Raw genomic sequence first — 23,939 nt, 5'->3', positions numbered from 1 at the left:
CGAAGGCAAGACGAAATATCTCCTGTCATCAAACAACCAGTCGTCGCACTCGCGACTTGGCTCTCACATCACTGTTGACAGTCATAACTTTGAAGTTGTTTCGTATATTTAGGAACCAGCATCAACACCAACTACAACGTCAACCTCGAAATTCAACGCAGGATATCTCTTGCCAGGTGCTACTTCGGACTAGAAGTAAAGTCCTCTCTCCTCGAACAAAAATAAAACTCTATAAGTCACTCATTATTTCCGTCCTGCTATATGGTGCAGAGGCATGGACGATTACAATCGGAGGGAAAGCAGAGGAAAAGGAAGAGAAGAATCTCCAATGGGCGTCACCTTCCGAAAAGCAGAAACGAATGGTGCGCTGTTGTTAACTCGGCTATAACCGCGTAAGCGGTTTCTATGTCAGTAAAGAAGAAAAAGAAGAAGAAGAAAATACTAGTCGTCAATAAATATTCATAAATATTTTTAGTGTTTGTCACAAATTTTGGTTGCACAGGCTTACTATAAACTCATTCTGTAATACATGAAATTTCACCACAGAAATTTCCATTTCCAGTATTTAGCTTTCACGTCATAACTCTCTATATCTCCTCCTTATTGCTCTCCAGATTCATCCCGCATTATTTTTGTATACATATGATCTTCAGTATTTCCATTATTGCTCCAGTGCGTACCCTCAGAGAAGCAATTGTGAACTTAACCGTAGATTTGTTTATCTTATTGTTAATTCAAATCCCAAAATACAAACACATTAAACATTATCTACATGAAAAACAAGCTAAAATGCGCTTTTTGACAGCCACAGAAATGCATCAGCCCCAAGGGGCCGTACGAAATGACACAACATGGCAGAGTACCATTCAGCTTTGAACATTTGTGTCGAATTCCAATGCAATCGATGCCAATGTATTAACAAAGCAAAGGACATGTTGGCCACATTGGCAATTAACACAAGCAAATCAAGTAAGCAAAAGCAGAAACAAAAAAAAAACAATACTAAATGCAAATATAAAAGGTTTGGGCAAATATTTGCACAAACACATGCAAACTAACAACAAATAACGGTAAAACATTGCGCTTTTCGCATGAGCACATCTCGATTGCGCTGCCACTTGCAGCTGAACGAGCACTCAGCAGCGCTCGGCGAGTGAGATTGTGTGCGCACGTGTGTGAGTGTGTGTGGACCCACGTCCATTAATACCAAATCACTTGAGGGCATCAGTGGCTGACTCGTTGAAGACAAAGCAGCTGGCTTTGACTTCTGCTTGTTGGCCGCTTATCTCGCATTACCACAGCATTTACGGCTGTCAGTCAACCATGCGAGAGTAATGAAATTCGGTAGAGAGGAGAGGCAAGTGCAGGGAGCGGAAGGTCATTATAGACTGCACTGGGCACTACTTTTTTCCTCGAGCAACGGGAATTCCATTGAAACACAATTCCACATGTCACAACTACTATAATTTTAACAACAACAACAAAGAGGTTGCACATTATGCTCTCTGGCTTGTAGTAGCCCCGGTGTCAGCAGTCCATTTAGTGCATTTCGTTATCCCGTTTGTAATGCCATTGAATAGCGACTGCAACCAACATTCAGCAAAGCATTGTCACTTGTTCATGCCACATTTCTACTAATGCTGCTGCATGCCACAATCCCGGAGCAAAGCACATGCATGCATGTTAACATGCTACACATAGAATGTCATGCTCTTTCTGTGCGCAGCGCCCGGCTGCGTTTGTCCCCACCCAGTCCCCACAACATTCCCCGTTGCAGCGCCTCATATGCATACGTGCAACGCGTTGCAAGCATTATGTGGCACGCACACTCGTTTTAAGTGGTTAGCCCATGAGGGCAGGGCAGTGGTATTTGCCACACACCGATCTCCACATTAGCATACAAGCACATTTATTCCGTTGGCATTGCACATCCGGTTGTTGCAAGGGAGAGGGTGTGGTGCATTTGTTGTTCCCCTGATTTTTTGTTTTTATCGCGTGGATTTATTGAAATCCATTTCGCTGCATCTGCTTGTCTGTCAGTGGGTTTGTCTGGGCAGCACTCGCTTTATCCGTTTGTCCGTTTGCCTGCCTGTCAACCAGTCGGTTGGTGTTTGCGGTTTCACGCTGTTCCCGGCAGCCAGTTTATAGATTTTTATGTATATGTTATTGATGACCCAGTGAGGATTAGCTATTTGCGAAAGAAAAGCGGCATTCACGAATAATCCTCGGACTAACAAAGGCAGCATGGAATCCCTGTGATACACCAAAGTCTTACACTGGAATTCGCTTACAAATTCGAATATTTTATCTCCAGAACTCGATGAAGCAGATGTCTGTACTCAAACGGATGAGTGAATCAATGAAATTCTGGTATTCAAAGTGGGAACAGTCATAAAGACACCTTCTGGGTCTCCCTTGGTTTCAGAAATATTAATTGTCTGCTATTGGTTTCATACTTTATTCGGCCAAACTTGTTAAAAAACTGAAAATGAAGTCAACACGACCATCCATGTCACGCTTTGAGAGACAAAAGATGCACCTTTAGTCCCCACGTCTATTTCAATCATTAACATGATCTAGGTTATGTAACTTGACTTCCTAACATTACATTTTGTTCGAGCATGTCAACTCAGTGGTCTAAGCTGTTAAGGGTGATGTGTGAATTTGAAAATATCGAATATTTTTTTCTATAACGGTACCATATATCGAATGGACGTTTCTCCATTATTCTTTGAAAATTTCAAATAAACCAGGTGAATAATTTCGGAGGTATGAGTTAATTTGAATTTGAAATTTTCGCCCAACATTTTGAAATATATTAGTATTTCAAAGTAATCGAAAGAAATTATAACAATTTCAGGTTTAAGGCCTTCTAAAGTGTAATTTTTTTTCACAAAACTGACTTATATTTTTGGTTTTTGGACTTGGAACAAGTTTAAGCACAAAGTGTTCCTCACCGCCAGACACCGTTTTTTGGAGGTACTCCTGGAGTCTCCAGCCCATCGTTCTATCGACTGCGGTACTTAACTCTGCCAATGCGCGCAGAACCACAGACCTTCCGCAAAATCTTCCTCTCCAACACTCCTAAGGCCGACTAATCAGATGATGTCATTGTCCATGCCTTCTTGCCATAGAGCAAGACGGGAATAATGAGTGACTTATAGAGTCTAGGTCTCGTTCGTTCAGGGAGGACTTTACCTTTGAAATGCCTACTAAGTGCAAAGTAGCATCTGTTGTCAAGAATAATTCGGCATTCTAAGCTGATATTGTTTTCTGTGTTGATGCTGGTTCCAAGATATACGAAATTATCTACCACTTCAAAGTTATGACTAACAACAATGACGTCCTCCCTGCGGGTAGGGGGCCCCTGCTTGCAAGGGGAGGAATATACCCGTGGTAAAGCATGCCTGTCGTAAGAGGCGACTAAAATTCACATGCACTGTATCTGACAAACAGGTCTTGTTTAAATGTAAGCATGGTCTAAGTCAGAAATAGTGCTACAATATTCAGCTTGAAATCATATTCTAAGCTTCATATTATTTCACATAATATAAGGCATTTGTTGAACAAGCGACAAATGTCATCAGTCATTGAGTTTTTGGGGACTCAACTGATAGTAGCAAAAGCTACAAAGTCTCACCAAAGACTATAGCCTGGTACCATTGGGAGCAGTTAGCCCTTGGAGTTTACTCCAATCTGCTCATTGCGTTTGGCCCTTTGTGGAAATTCGTGGTGGCTGTGGTTTGAACCTAAATGCGGGCAGGGCATTTTGTCCAATGTGGAGTCGCAATCTGGCCGGGTGCCGAACCCAAAGTACGGCAGAGGTTTTAGGTCGGCCTCGTAACCGACCAAGGCGGCTAAGGTGTCCCTATCCACCCGAACCAATTGGAACCAAGGATTAAGTGCTGAATGTATTCATACTTTGGTTCTCCAAGGTATGAGTGCTGAATGCATTTATGCTTTGGGGTGCTGATCAACGCATTTTATTGATCTACGTGCTTCTAGAAATAGAAAGCACCGTGAGGTTAGGCCGTCGTCGGCAGGTACTCACGTAAATCACAACGGACTCTGTCAACAATGACGTTCCTCTGCGGGTAGGGAGAAGAATATACCCGTGGTAAGGCATGCCTGTCGCAAGAGGCGACTAAAATCCATATGTACTATGACTCTGTAGCTCTTATTATTTTCTCCAGTAATAGATTGAATAAGTAACACTATAGGGGATCTCCTTGTCTGCAACTTTCCTTGATATTAAACAGTTGCTCAACATCAGCTTCGTAGCCGTATTAGATTAACCGGAATACCACGTTCAGAAATAGTGGCATAGAGGTGGTGTGCGTCGATCTTCCTTTCACGGGTCTTTTCCAAGATTGACGCATAGTAAAAATCTGGTTAATAGTAGATTTTCCAGATCTTAAACCACCTTGATAAGGTCAAATCAGATTGTTGACGGTGGACTCCAGACTTTCACACTACTTTTCATAAGACTACATTAAATAATATAAGTGTTGCCAGGTGCAATCTGACATTTCCATTGGAAAGTTTGACATTTTTTAGCATAACATCACTCAGAACGTTTTGTCATTTAATCGTGAATTGTTTTATTTACAGGGAATTAAAAAATTCATCTCGACCAAAAAATGGAATTAACTCGTGAACATTTTCGTGCGATCATTTTTCACAACTTTCGACGTGGATTATCACGACAAAAGTGCATCGATGAACTAAAATCTTTGTATGGCTATGAAGCACCATCCTATGGCACTGTGAAAAACTGTTACAACGAATTCAATCGTGGCCGACGCTCGCTCAAAGACGAATTCCGTGAAGGTCGTCCAAAAACAGCCGTGTTGCCAGAAAACATCGATGCCGTACGTGAACTAATAATGCAAGACCGTCATGTAACATACCTTCAGATAGAGGCATGGCTATGCATTTCTCCCACCAGCCTACATTCGATATTGCATGAACACCTGGCCGTGAAAAAGGTTTGTTCTCGTTGGATCCCGCACAATTTGACAATCGCTCAAAAAAGGCTTGTGTGGATTTGTGTAAAGAAATGCTGAAAATTACGATCGCGGTGCTTTGACAAAAGTATGTTCAGGATACGTTGTAAACCTGAAAAGATTCATTTTTTTCCAGCAAGCTACTCGACGCATTTTTCATGTCATCTCATGTTAGATTTCTACGAAATTCACGTTCTAACAATTCTACTCACACACAACTTTCATTCGCATGTGTTCACTCACTACATATGTGTTTGCTGCAGCCTTAACTACTCTCTGATTTGTTGTTGTGCTCCTGTCACCACTGACAATTTTCCAGTTTAGCTCGCGGTTTTCAGTGAATTCATTCATATGTTTGCAGCTTTTATTAGCTTAAGGAATGTTTTCATTTCTAGTTGAACTCAGACTAAATTGCATTACTGAAATTGTTTAACTCAAATTTGAAAGCCGGCTAAATTCGATTGTATGTGTGTGTGAAAATGTAATGAGTTTTTCAGCGAAGTGATGGTATATAGTTGAATTACAGTGTATTTAATTATTTTATTTCTTCTATTATCTCATAAAATGAGATTTATTTCTTCTATTATCTCATAAGTATATCTTAAATGATCACAAGGAATGAAGATTATGAAGCAATGATATTAAGTATTTTATGCTCAATATGAGAAAATGAAAGCATACCTTTAGGCATTACGCACAATTGATTTTATTCACTATGTGTTACAAATGTGTAATTCTCAAAATGTTAATGAAAAATGTTATGGGATTCGTTGCTGAAAGAAGTTATTACAAAAACGAGTAACAAGTTTTGTTCTTTTGAGACATTTCACTTTAAATGTATGATGTCTCAGCTGAAGTAATTGAAGTATTACTAAACCTTGACTACAATTTTTTGAAATAATATTATTAAAGCTTTCATAAATGAACGCCAACTCATTTATGAAAGCTTTAATAATAAGCATCGAGCATGCCTAAATACAGCCTTAAAATAGAAAGACTACAAGTTATTGACAACTTATTATGGTTGAATGGCACGATTTTCTTCGGAAGGTTAAATATCTTACTGCATAATATGCCAGAAATTACTTATTTGAGGAGAATAGCTGCTTTGTTAATATGAATATCCATAACTTTTGAAACATTTTGTAGAAGATACAATGTGTTGTTTAAAATTATGCAAGAGAAAAAAGCTAGATAGAAGAATGCAAGCCTTTTTTATTTATAGATTCTCTTATCACAATTATATATTAGCAGTGAAACGTAATCCTAACATTGTACGTGAGCAAATGCTCTCTTGAACCACACCCGAAATCACATGTATAAAGACTGGTATTAGGTAAGATTGCGATAAATAAAATTTTGAATAATACGGTTGTGACAAAGTAGACAATTCGCTTACAAAAGAAACTTTAATATTGGTCCTAGGCGATTTAATCCGATGAGCAAAAGTTCAATCCTTGATCGTGCAGACGATTTCATCGGATAATGGAGAGACTTAAGAAAAGAGCCACTATATTTTTCAAAGCGCAATTTCGGCTGAGGCTCACTTATGGTATGGGGCGCATTTTCAAATTCTGGGACAGTACCGTTGGCATTCCTTTCTTGCCGAATAAATAGATCCGAGTACCAGGAAGTATTTGAAGCAAATCTGCTACCCTGTCATCTCTATGCACACAGTCATCTCTTTCTTTTTTCAACAACGTACATTCCAACCTCATCCTAGAACTGCGGCCAAGAATAAGCAAGCCTTTTTCTGCCACCCTGCTCTGATATGAACTGTATTGCAGTGAAGGCGTTCCGGTAGTCCGAAAGGGCAAGGTATGTATAATAAGGCAGGTGAAGCAAAACTTCACTCCGTCACTGTTTTCTATGTGATTTTTAATCCGTTTTTGAACTTGAGTTCGATAGTTGACATAATGAAAAATTATTGCCTCATATCCAGTCGCTAATTCTCACTGTTATTCGGCAAACATTCGTTACAGTTTGATGAGATATCGTTGATAGCGTTCTCCATTAAATGTGTTAAGGGCTCATAGGCTCTTTTGATCTCACCAAATAAAGGGCATCACCTCTGTGACATAGATATTCAAGTTTGCGGTAATTTGGCTTGTACATATATGTATGATTTCTAGCATTTAGGGTTGTCGTAATGCATTGATTTTTCATCAGCATCACAATCCGATGTAAAACCGACTCATTAGTAGCATTGTCGACTTGCGAAATTGCCTTTCAATGCCTCCTGGCTTCATATGGAAACCATCTTCCTTCCTTTAAGATGTTATGAATTGACTGCTTGAGTGACTCATAAAAATTTTTCGAGCTTTTTTTGTGCTTGGCATTAACCTTGTGTTTGGCACACACGTTTGACCTTCATCAAGCAGTGCTTCCATTTTCTCAACTGCAAACTTGTTTGCCTATCCAGAACGTTCTTCATCTTCGAAGCCAATATCTTCGCCTCAAAATCGTGCTAACCACTTTTGGTAGGTTCGCTCTGCTACAGCATCTTCGCCGTACACTTCGGCCAGGCGGCGGAGGTTTTCTTCAAAGAGCAACTTCTCTCGAAATTACTTTTTCAAGCACAAAGTTCGACGTATTTAAAAAAAAATATTGGAATATGGTTGAACTTTCAGCTCTAAAATATGGAAAACATTATCGCAAATACTAATTTGCTTGATAACAATCGAACATTGGAAGATCCTAGGACATAACAGATGTTGTTTAATAACTAAGGAAATTCGAAAAATTTAACACAAAAAGTTCTCATCAAAATCGACTTCAAAAACTGCTAGCCGCTAAGAATAGTCTTACTCATTCATGAGAGAGTTATGCACATAAGCACATGACTTTTCATACGCACAAATTTACAAAAGTTTGTTATTTAACCTCTCACCATCGAAAAGCCTTAAGCATCTGAATCACACAAATATTTTTTTGTATATACTACGAGTATATTATATATTTTACGTAGCGTAGATATTCCCTGAGTGATTGCGCTGAGCGCGACAAATAATGCTGACTTTCAGATACTTTGAAGGAAGCTTGTGGTAACGATACGAGTACAATACCCGCAGGCAAATCAGATGTTGCAATTTATCAAAGTTACCAACTGGAAATAGGCAGGGAGGCAGGCCACTGTGTTGGCATGGAAATACTTTTAGTTACACTACACGAGCGCGCTAACAAGCTGCCGTGTATAGCTGCAAGTCAGAAATGGCAAATTGCCTATGTGACAAATTTATCTTTGTGGTAGCTTACGAGCTACAATTTTTAACGCAGAAGCAATAAATAGATTGTTATATGTGCATCGAGTCAGTGAAAATATTAAAGAAGTAAAAACATTGAAAATATTATAAAAATTGTATGAAGTACAATGAGGCATACACTTCATGTTGACTACATTCAGGCGCGGAGGAAAGGGCTCAAAAGCATATGCAATCAAATGTGCAGAAAGGCTAAATGTTTAGCGAATAATCCGAACCGAAAGCGCTACTTTAACTACTTTCTCTATTGTTTGCTTCACTATTTATTAGGTAATCCCTTTTCTCATATGTCTACACTGCGTATAAGCAACATTTTGTCAACCTTATAATAATCAACTATCAGCCATTAAAAAACAATCAAATGTCATTATATTTCGAAAAAATCAATAACTTTGCAATTATTAGCGAAATGTTTCGCTATTATTAGCTGTGATTTCTGTACGAAGTTATTTTTGGCCTACCTCCTCTCTACCATAATTGTTAGTGCCCCATTTATGTTCCACTTTCGACATTTATAACCGCTCATGCAATACTTAAAGCTACATTTACTGCCTAACAACTGTTCACAGTTAGCCTGAATGTCCGTGTGTCGATTTGTGAGCCCGCTAACTGTCTAACGGCATATCCATTAAAATTACAAAGCGCAAGTGTGCCAATAAAAGCAAAAAGATACAGTCATATACAACAACAATAGGAGTAATAATAATAGAACAAGAAAAACCACTAACTTCAGCTGCAACGAAGCTCTAATACCCTTCACGGCTGCATTTTTATAGCATAAAACGGTGTAAAAGAAACCATGTCTTGATTTTCATCGCTCGGTTTGTATGGCAGCTATATGCTATAGTGGTCCGATCACAACACTTATTTCGAAGATTACAGGGTTGCTTTGGGCAATAATCTAGGTCGAATTTTGTGATGATACCTTGTCAAATAAAAAAGTTCTCAATACAAAAACTAAATTTTAATCGGTCAGTTTGTATGGCAGCTATATGCTATAGTGGGCCGATCTGAATAATTTCTTCGGAGCGTTCACCATTGATTTGGAGAATAATTCATGTCAAATTATGTGAAGATATCTCGTCAAATAAAAAAGCTTTCCATACAAGCACTTTATTTCGATCGTTCAGTTTCTATGGCAGCTATATGCTATAGTGGTCTGATAACGACGATTTCGATAAATGAGTAGCCGCTTTGTGAGAAAAGAAAGGGTGCAGGACTTCAAAACGATATCTCAAAAACTGAGGGACTATATACATACAGTCCGTCTCTCTGAGACATGGGTAAATTGATTTAGCGCGTCACTGACCGACCCTATACACTTTAAGGTTTTTATAAGTTTCTTTTTGGCTGCTACAAACTTCGTGATAAACTTAGCATACACTGTTCAGGGTATACGAGCTACCACAAATAACAACAACAAAATAATAAAAAAGTATATTAACAATCAGTAGACAAACACAATGACCAGCCAATCACTAGTTACCACCGACTATGCTATAATAACTGATGCAATGATTTATTATATTGCCCCGACGCTGAGGCTCGCCGGCTCGTGCCGTCTGCCATACACCGGCGATTGGCCACTGGCTGCATGCAAGCCGCCAAGGACCGACTGTCGGTATTCTTTTGCCACCTTTATTGTTGCTTTGCACTAATGCCATTGTTGCTGGTGTTGTAGTTATTTTTATCGTCGTCGCTATTGCCATGCATTGTTGGGCGGGCGTTCGTTTGTAGTTATGTGCCGCTTTTGTAATTGTTGCAAACGCTGGCGCTGTTCGCTTGCATGCTTCCTGCTGACCGCTTTTAGCGCTCTGGCTATCCGCTATTTACGTGTTGTAATTTATTTTTTCGCTTCCTTCGTTTTTCTCGTTTTTTATTCACCACTCACACCAACCGTTATTCAGCTATTTTTACAACATTTAGTATCAGTAATGTGGATATGTTTGTCGCTGATAATTCACAATTCATTTTTCAGGAAACTACAGATTTACACAGTTACCTGGCTGGTTTTCTAAATCGAAACAAGTAAGGAAAGGCTAAGTTCTGGTTTTATACTCCAGAAACTTGTTTTATTTGAAGAAATCGAATGAATTACAATTAAATTTGGTGTCTTATTGACTTATATTATTGGTTCTAGGCTCTAGTAGTCTCATTACAACAACATTTTACTGCATATTCCATAAAATGGTATTCAAAACAAGCTAATTAAATCAAATGTGATATATGTGTGATATAAACTCAACTAAAAGGCCTCAATTTAGTCCAAGGCTATGTAAGGAAAACATCGTCCAGAGAATCGGTAACTAGAATATTAAAGATAGCAGGACCCACATCCAACCACCAATTCCATTTGTATTTATCACAATAGAACATAACTTTTTAGGAATATTTTAATTTCATTAATTATTTATTTAATTTCATTAAAATATCACACCTATGGCGGTCAGGTAAATGCTTTAAAGTCAGATGGAAAGTCAAAATGGATAGATGGAAATCGCTATATCGCGTATATATGTGCTAAACAAATAGCTCAGGTCTAATCGAAAACATGTTTTAATGCAATTTCGTGAAGATAATCCAACACTAACCGATTTATAACTGATACATAACCGATATATTACCCATATATAACTTAATGTCTGCTGAACTAAAGAAGATCATTACGTGCCGTATAAGGCAGATGCGAACTGATTTCTCACATTTTCAGCAATATAAAAATCATAGTATATCCAATATTATATTATCGATGTAGAACCGACTTATAAATGGTACATAACCGATATATAACAAAAAGTGTACTGGAGTAAAGAAAATCATTTCGTACCGATTTCTCACATTTTCAGTATACAAATTTTTGTATACGAATCATAGTTATACCAATATTATACTTGCACTTAATTCTGACAAGAGATCTTATATATTGAGCCCCATATTACGTTATCAAGTCAACTGGAAGTTTAAAATTCTTACATAAATTATATGGAAGCTAGAGGATGTACCGAATCGATTTTAGCCAGTTTCGATACTACAGCATATCATTACCAAAAAATAGATGCTTATTGAGTTTCACTAAAATACCTGAGAGACTTCCCCCATATACTTCTGGTATGTATGTATGCGTTATAAAGTCAACCGGAATTTCAAAAATATTAGTGTTAGTGCTTTTGAACTAAAAGTAGTATTGACGCGATTTTATCCATTTTATCCATTTTTCATTTTTATGAATATAATCTTATCGAACTTCAATACTAATCCTCATAGATTGATCAATATTTTCTCTAAAAAGTCAACCACATGCACTGTAGTCCACATATTTGTTATCTGAGGACTTGAAAACTTTTAGTCTGATTTCCACAATTCTTAAATGTGATATGGAATATTTAATGTGCAGTATTTGAGAGAAGTTGTTTCCTATTAATTTCATTGAAATTTAGTGTATGTATATAAAGTGGGCGTGATAATTTCAAAGTATCAAAGAAGATGCCAAAAGCCAATTTGGTTAAACTAACATTAGTAAATAGTTAGTAAGATATGTACAATAAATTCATTAGGGAGAGAGCACACACCCACTTTTCAAAATTTTCAAAACATATATTCAGCCCATCCGCATTATCAACCGTTCTTGGGTGGAACACGAATACCAAATTTAATCAATATATCACAATTTTTACTCAAGTTATCGCTTGCACTAGGAGACCCGAGGAGACCAAAAGCTTTCTGTCTAAAGTATATACCAAACCGAAAAGTATCGTAAAAATTGTACTTGACGATTTTTTCTGAAAGCAAGTCTTACAGAAAGTAGAATTTAATCTTACTAGATGGAAAAAATTTCTAAAATTCCCTTACGATCTTCAAATAGTTCAAAACTTTACGGACCTTTTCCGTTTCATATACAAAAACTATTCTATACAAAGCAACATATATTCGTCTTCTAACAATCCATTTGTACTGATAAGGTGACAACGACTAAGCAACTCCGACCAAAGTTTACATTAGTCAAAAGTCGTTAGTTCCATCGCTCTTTATATAAATCAAAATGACTCTTTTCGCGCTTTCAACACACCAGCGATTGCTAACAGCCGATACACTGCAAATTAATTACATGCCTTCAAGCTCGCCGACCTATAAAAACCCTTATTTATTAGGTGTGTGTGTTTACTTAGCGATATTTAGCGGCGTTTTACACACCCATTTTTACTGCACGCCACTGGGCATTAGGTGGCCACATTAAGTGAGTGAGCATTGCTGGCGCATTCGATTGTATCGGTTCGCCCGCCAGTCCTTCTGCGGATTGTCTTCGTGACCATTTGGTTGGTTGGAATGGTAAGTAAATCACTGCGGAGCGCAGCGCATTAAATAAATTTGCGCTTGATTGGCATATTGGGTGCAGCAGCAGTCCATGCTGAAGAGACGGGAGTAGCGCTGGCGCGGTGGGTGGGTCACTGCGGGGGGTACGGTTCATAGCTGAAGTTCTCCCTGATGAATCGTATGCTTAAATTGGCGCTGAGTGATTGTAACTGTCACTTGTGTTTGCGTTTAACATTTCGCATTTATTTTTGCGTTTTTTTGTTTTTTAGTTTCGCCCTTTTTGGTCATGTCGTTTTATTTGCTTTCTTTACTCACCGTTTTCGTCGTTTCTAACGCAGTTTCGTTTTTTATGCGCACCTTTTTTCTTTTGTGTTTGGCTAATAGTGTTGTTTTGTTTTTTTTTTTTTACTTTTTCCTTTCTCCATTTTTGGTCTTTTGCGTTCGAGTTTCACCCCCTTTGCAACGAAGGTTGTTTGTGTTTGGTTTGTGCAGTTTTTGCTGTTGCTTTTGGACTAAAGGTGCGTTTTAAGTCACCATTTACTTTTGTATATGCTAAGTTGAATAAACAATCATTCGTTGTGTGCTCAAGGAGCTTTATTTTTGTTTTTCTACGCTTGTATGTATTTCGTGGCAATGCTAGTCCGGAATTTCGCATTGCACTTCAGGAAACTTTAAAGCTGAAAAAATCTAGTTAGGCTTTCATTTTAAATATAATTGTCCACCAAGTATGTAAGTATGTACACCAGACTAAATCTGAGAACTTTGCATTCAGCAAAATGCATCATTACTGGTAAGAAGATGTGAATTTATGAATAAGATGTCATACTTGTGCTAAAAAAATTAACCGAATCCGTTATAATCAAAATTCATTGAAGACGCTGAAGTACATTCTAGCTGGAGTTTATAAAAACTGTTTAAATTAGACTTAGCATTATTTTATTGACAGAGGAGTCTATTTTGAAGACGATAATATGCAAACTTTTTTATTTTTCAGTCGGTATCAACACTATGTATCCCATGTATCCCAATGACCAAACATCCCTGAAGCATGCACAGCAACTGATAATAATATAAAAGCAACGAGATATCTAGAGCAATATTTGACTAAGCAAATTCTCTAAATCCACTTCATAAATGGAAAACCTTTAAAATGCGGATAAACTATTTTGTTAAGCGTTCTCTAGCGCGAAACATTCGTGATCGAAGTTTCAATAGAAAAGCTAAGAGTATCACATGCTTTGACAAGACCTCGTAGTTCCTTACAGATCCAATGCACCAGAAACTTTCAACATATAATTCACCGTTAGGCTCAATATTTTTGACGGTTTTACAAACTATAAAAGTCCATATAATCTTTTGCTTAATAGTTATTAAAAAAAAATGGAAAACATATGAATTGTAGAACTTAACTTTGAGTAAACTGGGTTTGTTTACTGCGCGATGACTACGAGAAGGATTTGAGATTCATATCGTCACCTAAAATTGAAAATAATTTAACATAACTCTTCATAAGTTTACAGACAAAAAAAACAAAATTAGAGTTTTGGTTATATATTAGTTATATCTGACTGCGGAAGCTGAAAATTTTATGCTACAAATATGAAATAAAATGTACCGAGTTGTAAGCAATAAAAAACCCAATTTCGAGTTTTTTTATGCTATGTTGTTTTAAATTTTAGATTACGATATATACACTGAGCTCTTCGAGTTTTGATACATAGAAATGTATAAGCTGAGATAGCAAATTTAGGAAAATTTCAAATAATTTTAACATTTCGTTGGTCAAAAATTTCGAACTCGGTGCTTAAAATCATTTACTCATCGTTAAAATTGTTAAATATTAGGTGCCCACTAAGTTCTAGCTGTTTGTTAATAGCGGGCTCCTGCAGTTTGTGGCGATCGATTTTGATATATCCGAACCGTGATAAACGTAGCCTAGATATTTGAAGGAGAAACTGCGTTTTCACATTAGGGACTTTGTTTATATGGCACATACTTTTGGTTGTTGCAAATAAGTCCGATTTTTTTGCAAAAAAATTGCGAATCTTCTTCTTTTAGCCAAGGAAATTGGCTGCTGCAGCACATCGAGAACTCCAAAGAGTTTAAGAAGGTACTGCCCCAAGAGAAACAATGTGTTGTGTTTGGTTTATTCGCTACAAAGACAGCGTTTTCGATATTAACGACTGTTCGTGTGAAAGAAAGTCAAAAATCTTACAAAGACGGTAAATTATAGACGTCGCTTGATAAGGATCCATGTCAAACGCAAGAAGAGCTATCTGCAGCATTGGAAGTCACTCGCCAAGCCTTTTCAAAGCGACTACATGCGCGGGAAGTGAATCAGAAACCTGTAACTTGGGTTAATTGTGACCAATAGCAGGAGATGCACGTAAAAGTAATACCGCTGCAAGATAACGCTCGACCTCACGTTGCCAAATCCGTCAAAACCTACCTGGGAACGCTTAAACGTACCATTTTCCCCAGATATTGCATCGAATATTATTTGTTCCGTTCGATGACATATGGTCTGGCTCGGAAGCAGTTCCACACACAAAAGGAGATTGAAAATGGCTTGCTTCTTGAATAGCACCGCAAGATGAACAGTTTTACGGTTATGGTATTCTAGCTTTGTCAGAAATACTTGAACAAGTTGGGACTAGCGATGGGCAATACTTCGCAAAATTTATGTTTAACTATTATCTTACAATAACATTGCATTTTCATTAAAACAAAAAAATTAAGTTGCTCAGCTAATATTTTTTTATTTATCATTTGAAATATATACTATATATTTAGATTATATTGATCTACTTAATAGATATTACTTTTCATAAGCACTTTCTAAAAATGCTCTGAGTATTTTCAACTGCCTATACATACGTAAAAGCCTTAACTAAACATTCCATTACATCCATTAAAGGCAATCAACTATTATCACAAAAAATAAAAACCGAGTTTTGTTCAAATCCACATCCACCTAAACAACTTAGACCTTGCCGCGTTACTCTCGACAGCTCTCAATTACAACGTTTAATATTTAGGCGCATGTTTCCAGCAGCCTCTACATTAAATACGAAAATGAAACTGTTGCTTTCGTTACCACAAACAACCACTCTAAATCATTAATATTTAAATACACAAAAGCGCAACGCCCCAAAGGTACAAAACGTGCACACACAAGGGTCATAAGTATCTTTCTCAATCAAGCTGGCACAATCTTCGAGCCATTTCGACTATCCTGCATGTGTTGTGCGCACACTTAACCTCAAATGGGCGCTAACGATAACAAAGCACGCCTACAAGTTTAAGTCGAGTGAAATAGGAGTGTGAGAGCAACACACACACATACACACTCATGTGAAGGTACACAAAAGGTAAAGGGTAAGGATATCAGCGTTCACAAGTTAAAGCCTCACTTCCTACGAAATACATTGTGTATTTAAGTGCCATTCTATGTGCAAATAAAACATGTAAGTTGTGCCGTTAGTTGCTCTCTTATCCTTTCACAAACTCGCTTACGCATAAATTCTTTACCTGCAATTGTTAACATTCTGACCCAAACGCAAAGGACGGAAAAGCAGGAAAAATAAGTTATGGCAGTGAAAGCGTAAGACACGAAGGTTTAGTGAATGTATCAGCTCGGTCGCAGCCTACAAAGGTACATGCATGAAGTCAAACAAACCGACAAGGCCTTTAAGAGTAAAAAATTTAAAAAGGATTTGCATTTTTTACGAACAGAAAATATGAGAAATCCGCTGTGAAAAATGTGAAATGTTACTCAAGTATGGTAACGTAGATATATATGTATATATATATACGAGTATAACTATATAGCGCTAGATATACATATAAGGTAGTTTAAGGCTCTCCAACGAAAGGACAAACAGCCGCATGAAGGCCAGTCAACGTGAGGTCAGTAAGTTCGCTTAGCAATGGGATTAAATAGTCGCTCAAAGTCGAGTGAATGGCGAGAGTACAAAAGAGAACGCCTCGGGAGATAACGTTGGATTTTTGTAGTCACGAAAAGGCGGATTTTAAGGATTAATGCGGGGAAGAAAAAAGTATGAATGACTCTTTGAAAGAAAAATTTGAATATTTTTTGAGGAAATGCAAAGACTGGCTTTTGAAGTAAGGGGAACTGAAGTTTATTTTATTTAGACAAGTAGTTCCAACTTTGGTAACGGCAATCCCTTGTTCAGGACCGTAACCAGTACTCTGAAAACCTCGATTTGGCAAAGAATGAACATGTCCTCCACAATAATATGAAACCCAATTATAATGAGCATCTTACTGAATAAATGTCTCTTTACGAACGACCTAATCTAACGCTGAAAGACCAAGAAACTATCAGCCAAAGTGATAGACAATCCATTCTTCTTCGATACGAATCGACTTTTTACTTCAGAAAATAACCAGGTGCAGTCGTGTGGAGCCGTTAATGATTTTGGAAGGTCTGAAGACAACGGTTTGTCAAGGCTAATGCTGAAAGACTATGAAAGTATCAGCAATAGTGATAAATAATCGATTCTTCTTGGATATGAAACGTCTTTTTACTTCAGAAAACAACCGGGCTTGTGGAACCGTTGACAATTTTGTAAGGTCAGAAAACAACAGTTTGTCAAGTCTAACGCCGAAATAGGAAGAAACTATCCTTAATAGTAATAGACAATCGATTATTCTTCGATAGGAATGTACTTTTTCCTTCAAAAAAACAACCGAGTTCGGGCGTGTGGAGTCGTTGACAATTTCGCAAGGTCAGAAGACAACGGTTTATCGAGTTCTAACTTGGTTAGATGGTCATCACTGCCCCGCAGGTTCAAGCTCCACTTTCCCCAATGCTAACCCGAACAACTACTTTTACTACATAAGGATTAAAAGACCATACATACAGCCCACTACGGAAAATATAAATCTGACAAACTCAAGCAACGGATCACATGCACAATGAGGCTCGTATGCTCCTAATTAAGTAGCATAATGACTCCTTTCCAAGCAGTTTCCCTTGGAGTGATTTAGTATGAATCATCTCTGCAGTCACCTTCTTGGAACGGGACCACCTCCTAGGAGCATCAAGAGGTCATTCCTCAACTACGTCGACGACATAAAACACTAAGCTGACCAAACTTCGGACATGCACTGACCGCCATTCACAGTGAATTAACACCTTCACCGACTTCTTCTCAATAAATGACGTAATTAGAGTCAAACCACCCCCCATTGTACACGATCAGCTGGAGTTGTAGCGCGAATCGTCAGTGACCCTTGCGTAGCTTCGTTTTGGATACTGTATCAGGTTAAACTCCCGCTTATCCAGAATCGAGCCTGACATATCAAACAAATATCCGGACACTAACCACCTCTTTGCATGCCCTGCTAATCCTACACATCTGACACCTCTCTCCCTATGGTCCGACCCCGTTGAAACAGCACGTTTCCTACTCCCGTTGGATGACCTCGATGACAACATATCTAATCCTGTGAAGTGTTCAAAAAATTACGGCAATTTTCTCCAACTATCCAAATCTGCGTTTTCCAATATTCCTGTTATTTTATGAACACATCTCGTACTTCACTCATCCGTTGATTAGACAATAATCATTCGACGTCGAAATATTTAGTAAATTCTTTTACGAGAAGCGTCAAGGTATATAGGTCCACATCTTTTGTTACTAAAATATAGTATTACTCTAAAATGTACAATTTTATATTGACGTCTTGACATCCAGACTCATAATCTGAGCATTCCTAACTCGTCGTGAAGGAAACCTCTTTTAAGTGCTGCCATCTCTATGGTCTAAGCCGATCTTTCAATTCGCGTTCTAGATCCAATGTTAGAAGCTAAACCAAAACATGAACTAGATCCATGAAAAAATTATTTGCTTCCCGAAAACTTCTCTCCCGCTACTTCATATGTGACCTGATTTCATTTTATATTGCGATGTGCAGTGGTTCCAAGCCTCCGGCAAGAGTTTGCTATAAAACCGTTCGCACATTCATATGTACCACATACCTAGCACATTTGAGACAATTAACAACTTATCAGCACTCGAGCAGCATACTGATGACCATAATCCATATTCCACGGCAGCAATTCGAAGCAGCGGTCCATAAAGCATACTTAAGGTTGAGTTGCGTTGATGTTTGAAGCGCCCTCATACACATCTATGAATATGTTATACTATAAGTATGCCACATCGGAATGTATAGCATGCAGCACCCACTCTATTACAACAAATGTGCAAATTTCTATGCTAACGGCACAAACCGAATACACTGCACGCTCGTGGGAGTAAATGTAATAAGGATTATTCACACGACTGGACGGCAGCTGCAAGGCACGCACTCCCACACACCCACGCACAGTCATAATGTTTATTCATAGTTAGGTATAACATAACGGCAGTGTAAGGCAGAGGTGTTGTAATTTGCTTTCGCATTCCAAATTGAATTCTGCGCTGTAAGTCAATTGCAGTGAGCGAGCGCGCAAATTGCATTTGCTGCGAGATCTGCGGAAGTATTTATATGGATGTGCCGATGTGCGTTCCGCGCTCACTGCAAATGGCGCGCACACCGCAATGCACTCACACATACACACGCGTTGTGGCACAAAACCAATTAATCGATTTAATGTGCGAAATTTTAATGGCCGAGTAAATCAAATGCAGCTTCGCACGCTGTTCGAAGGTGAAAGAGGAAAAGAAATTTAAATATATATTTCGAAATAAATAATGCAATGCTGCGCTGCTGCTGTCAGAGCAATTGTACCGTTATTACGTTATAATTACATTTTAATTAATTTTTAATTACTGTATCCGGCGCTATGCTATTTATAATATTTTCAGCCCGCTAAATTTAGTAAGGGTTATCTGGCTTTAATGCCGCTTGGAGTGGAAGAAACGAATTGGTAACCTCTTTGAAAACTTTTAGCCTTTCTAGCTTGTTTAGTATTATAGTATATTAAAAAAAAAATCAATACCTTTTCAAATACAAAAGATTAAGCGATCGTCTCCGTGTGAAATTTTCGTGAAATCGATTTTTTTTGTTGCATTATGAGTTCGTGTACACTATCATAGACATTCTCTCATATTTTTAAATCGAAATTCGAATCATTACGGTCGCTACAGCGTTTCCTGTAGAAAGGGAACAGAGTGGGGAACACTACAACTCCAATCTTTAAAATCGCTTTTCTCAGATTGGTGTTTTTCAAAACGGTTTCCACTCTCAAAGGAAGAGTTTTGAAGATATCAACTTCCAATTTGAAGAAAACATTTTTAATTCGCTATCGCGCTATGGAAGCTTTTATTTTTATTTTGAAGTCTTTCTATTTTTTTCTACGAAAAACTGTTCAAACTTTTTGTTCAAGCCGCCGCCAGTCGAAATGCTAAAGTCTAGTCATCGAAGATTGGACTCAACGTGCGACCTCCGTTTGAAAGAGATAATTTACAAAAAATAATTGTCAAAGAATGTTCTTTCAAATGATAATAAAAACTAACTCGGACCTTGAATCAAAAGCACTACCATTTCGTCCATATAATACTTGTATATGCTATCTGATCAAATTTCAATCTGATTTGTCCATTTAAACTAAGTCGTTAGAAGAATGAATAACAAATTTTTTTTATCGCGTTTGCAGTAGAGAGATAGCACAGCTTCTTAACATCTGTTAAGGATCGACTCAATACATTTTGGCTTACTAGATTCGTACCAAAAGACCCGAATCTTTTGCAAAACCGACATCGGAAATAGGTCGCGAAAGAGATGCTTGACAACATACTTAGCTCAATACCCTACATTAATCGCACTCATCAGTACTGCTTAAGAGACGTGGGTTTGCGGTAGGATTGTGACGTGAAAACAGTCCATCAATCCACCGAATGGACTCTATCCAAAAACCTTTGCTGAGGTTCAGTGCTCATCCCAGTCGAGGCTTGTAACAACCACATGGAGCATTGGATTGATTGGTTGGGATGTTTATATTGGCTCAAAGTAACCTGTTTTAAAGATGAGAATCAGATTGAGATACGATTTTTTTGACTTGGTTTCAAATGTTACAGAGTACAAAGGAACTTTCTGCAACTTTCGATATTGTTCAACGTCTAGGCATTTTTTAAAAACTGGCATATTTATAAGTTCAACCACGGAGACAACGAGTTCGTATGTAACTTTTCGATATTTAATGCTTGCCGCTATATTGAAAACCTCAAGATCTTAAGATGAAATATGCTACAGCAGCTGAGGGCTTTACTTCTGAATATCACAAACCTTTCTGAGAATCACACCTACAAATCATTAAAATCCACCGACAGCTAAACTCATTACACTTTTCTATTACTCGGTTACGGTAGAAGACAATTGAGTAAAAGAAAAGCCTGATAATCTATTTTTGGAAGCATTAACCAGATCTGAAAATATGTCAGTGTAAGAAATGAAAAGAAACGGAATTATGTCAAACTTTTTTAAGAGGACTTTTTAACTTTAAAGATAAGTTTATATCTTGTGGCATTCTTTGGCACTCCATTATTCAAAGTGTGGAGCACTAGATAATCATCTTTTGAGTGGCTACAACGTTCCCTGCTGTAAGTAAATACATAATTCCGTAGCATAAATGAGGCTTTAATACTTGTATTTTGCAAATTTATGCACTTTGTCTTGAGCCGCGGCATTAACATAAAGATTATAATCGAAACTCCACAGGCAATGCGCATCACCTGAAATCTACTTGAAAATACACTCGTAAGTTCTTCCCTTCCCTTTTTTACTATAATCTTAAACAACAACAAAAATATCTTTAGATGAAGCTCTGCATAAAAATTCGTAAATTATGTACTTACTGATTTAGATTCCGTTCGTTGGAGCCGCTCTGCGATTGTACATTGTCCGCATGTCGTCGCTCCTTGTGTACGATGCCCATTAATTTCATCCATGGATTATTTTGGGAGCCATGGCCTCCCATGCCGCCACTCTGCCACATCGTCATTTTGCCGGCTGTTGTTGTTGTACGAACACAATAGCAATGTACACAACAAACAACCTGAAAATTGGTGGTAGTGGTGGTAGTGGCACAACGAGCACGTCAACGCGTGTCAGCGTCTTCGTGCTTTGATTACGTCGAGTCGCACTGAGTGGCGTTGAGTTGAGTTGAGTTGCGTAGAGAATTGAATTGAGTTGACGATAAACGAAAATAATTAAATTATATAAAACACAAACACTCGCGAACGCGCAAATTTAGCTTTAATACTTAAATTACTTTACTTTTTATCTTTTGCTTCTTATTGAGAGCGGAGCTTTGATTAGTGAATAGTTGTTGTTGTTGCAACAGTAACTGTAATTTCACGTTCTTGCATCACAAATACTTGCGCAGACTCTGCAATCACCAGCGTTTGCCATTCGTTGTTGGCGGCGTAAACGCATACGAGCGCGTGAAAATTTTCTGTCGCGGACACGGCATGGCGCAGAGTAACCGGTTCAGTTAGAGCGAGTTTATTAGATTTTGCTTTAAGATTGGAGTACCTTTTTGAATACGAATAATTAATTTGGCCGCTAATGAAAGTTTGGATTTTTCCTGCGCTATTTTTAAATAATTTAATTGTAACTCAATTTTGATGAGTATTCGGGTTAGGCAACCGCAGCTTTTTACTCCACAAATGTTTGCCAATTAAGGAAAGCTGTTAGATAATTTGCAGCATGATTTATTTTTCTTATTAATTATTGCTCTTTTTACGAATTGCAGTGAAATGCGTGCTGAGTAACCGGTATTTCCATTTTTTTTTTTTAATTAAATTTTTTTAGGCGTAAAATTTATTGCACGTCGCGTTAAAAGATTTTATTGTAATCAGTGTCTATGTGGTTAACCGGTTTTCAAGTAATCGGTTTTTACTAATTAATCATTATAATATGCTTGTTCTTTATACTTCTTTTATACAGCTTTGTTGTATGATATCTGATTTAAGTAACCGGTTCAAGCCAAGTAACCGCTTTTGTATTTGCGAACTTTCAGTGTTTCCGATTTCTTTGTGGAATTTCGTACAACTTGTATTAGCTAAATTTTATTGATTTTACTCTAATTGAAATTGCTTTAGTTAAATATTTTAACATTTGTCGTAATAATGACGCATTCATAGGGAAGTGTATGGATTTGGACTAATTATTTGTTTGATTTTATTATAATTTTTCTCTAAGCAGCGGCGTGTAACTTATGGGCGGCTGACGTTACGCTGGATTAATTTGTGTAGCAGTTATAATATGTATTAATTATTTATACATTTACTTTAACAATTTTTGTAAGACTTTAAATTAACTAATACTTTCAAATTAATTTTTTGTTTTTAATTACTTTTAATTCATTAAAAATGGGAGCCTATTTCTTTAATTGGAAATAATTTAAATTTGGGTGCCGAAATACTTTTCGCTTTATATATTCACAATAATTTTCTTTAATTTTAATGTTTTTCTTTTTAAGCATTTTTGCTTTGAATTACCGTTATTTTTTTCACTAAATTAATATTATATTGTATATTATTTTAATGGCAAAATTTTCACTGCAGTTATTACTTTTATATTTTATGGCGACATTACATGGCTATTTAGCTAACTACTTTGGAATTTATTTTAAATTAAATCAGCTTTATATTATTATTATAATTATTTTTTTAAATATTTTTTTAATTTTTTTTAACTTTTATATTTATAATTATGATTTTCGTATATTTCTTTTGAATTTAGTAATTATTTTTTATTTGTAAGCTATAATTAAGAATCACAATGGCGTTATTTCCGTTAACATAAATTTAAATTATTTATATTTTACAGTTAGTTATTAATTTTTTTCCTTCTTTTTGCTTTATGTATTACTAATTTCTTAAGTAAATTGCTCTAGCTAAAGTTTCTCACTTTTGAATTGCTTGCATTTTATTTTAATTATTTGCTTTAATTTTACTTCCGCTATTACTGACTAATTTTAATTAAGGAATTTTGTAATTAAAAATCACTACTTTGCTCTCATTCGACGCTCTGCTCTCTATTTAGCTTAAACTAGTTGGTGTTGTCGCTTATAAGATCGTTTAGCTGCAAAGGAAAGACCAAAATACAATTTGAGGTTAGAATTTAAGGAAATTAATTAGTAATAGTAATGTACAGTTTCCCTATTACATTAAAATTTTAAAAGTTGTTTGAAATACCCTAGTTCGAGCCAACCAATTCCAACACATATTCGAAATATCAATAAGAATTATATAAACGGAATGGGATAGATACCGAGAGTTGCGGACAAAAAGAGAAAGAGGCCGAAATGACGATGGAAAAGATGTTCCATTGTCCGAGTATGATAAGGTTCGAATAGCAATTACCCACCTGAATAACAACGAAG

General features: G+C 37.0%; 1 protein-coding gene across 1 annotated transcript in view; it reads right to left on the bottom strand.

Moving 5' to 3' along the window:
* LOC120776057 (potassium voltage-gated channel protein Shaker) overlaps window positions 1-22,880 on the bottom strand; it is a 444,773-nt gene extending 421,893 nt beyond the window's left edge. Inside the window, exon 1 of the mRNA XM_040106518.1 lies at window positions 21,406-22,880. Within this exon, the coding sequence (XP_039962452.1) occupies window positions 21,406-21,551 (146 nt within the window). The 5' untranslated portion in view covers window positions 21,552-22,880. The remainder of the gene's footprint in view (window positions 1-21,405) is intronic.
* Window positions 22,881-23,939: the final 1,059 nt, after the last annotated feature.

Source organism: Bactrocera tryoni, chromosome 4, assembly GCF_016617805.1.
Source record: "Bactrocera tryoni isolate S06 chromosome 4, CSIRO_BtryS06_freeze2, whole genome shotgun sequence".
NCBI lineage: Eukaryota > Metazoa > Arthropoda > Insecta > Diptera > Tephritidae > Bactrocera > Bactrocera tryoni.
The sequence above is the reverse complement of the archived record's forward strand: the minus strand, read 5'-3'. Positions and strand labels throughout refer to the sequence as shown.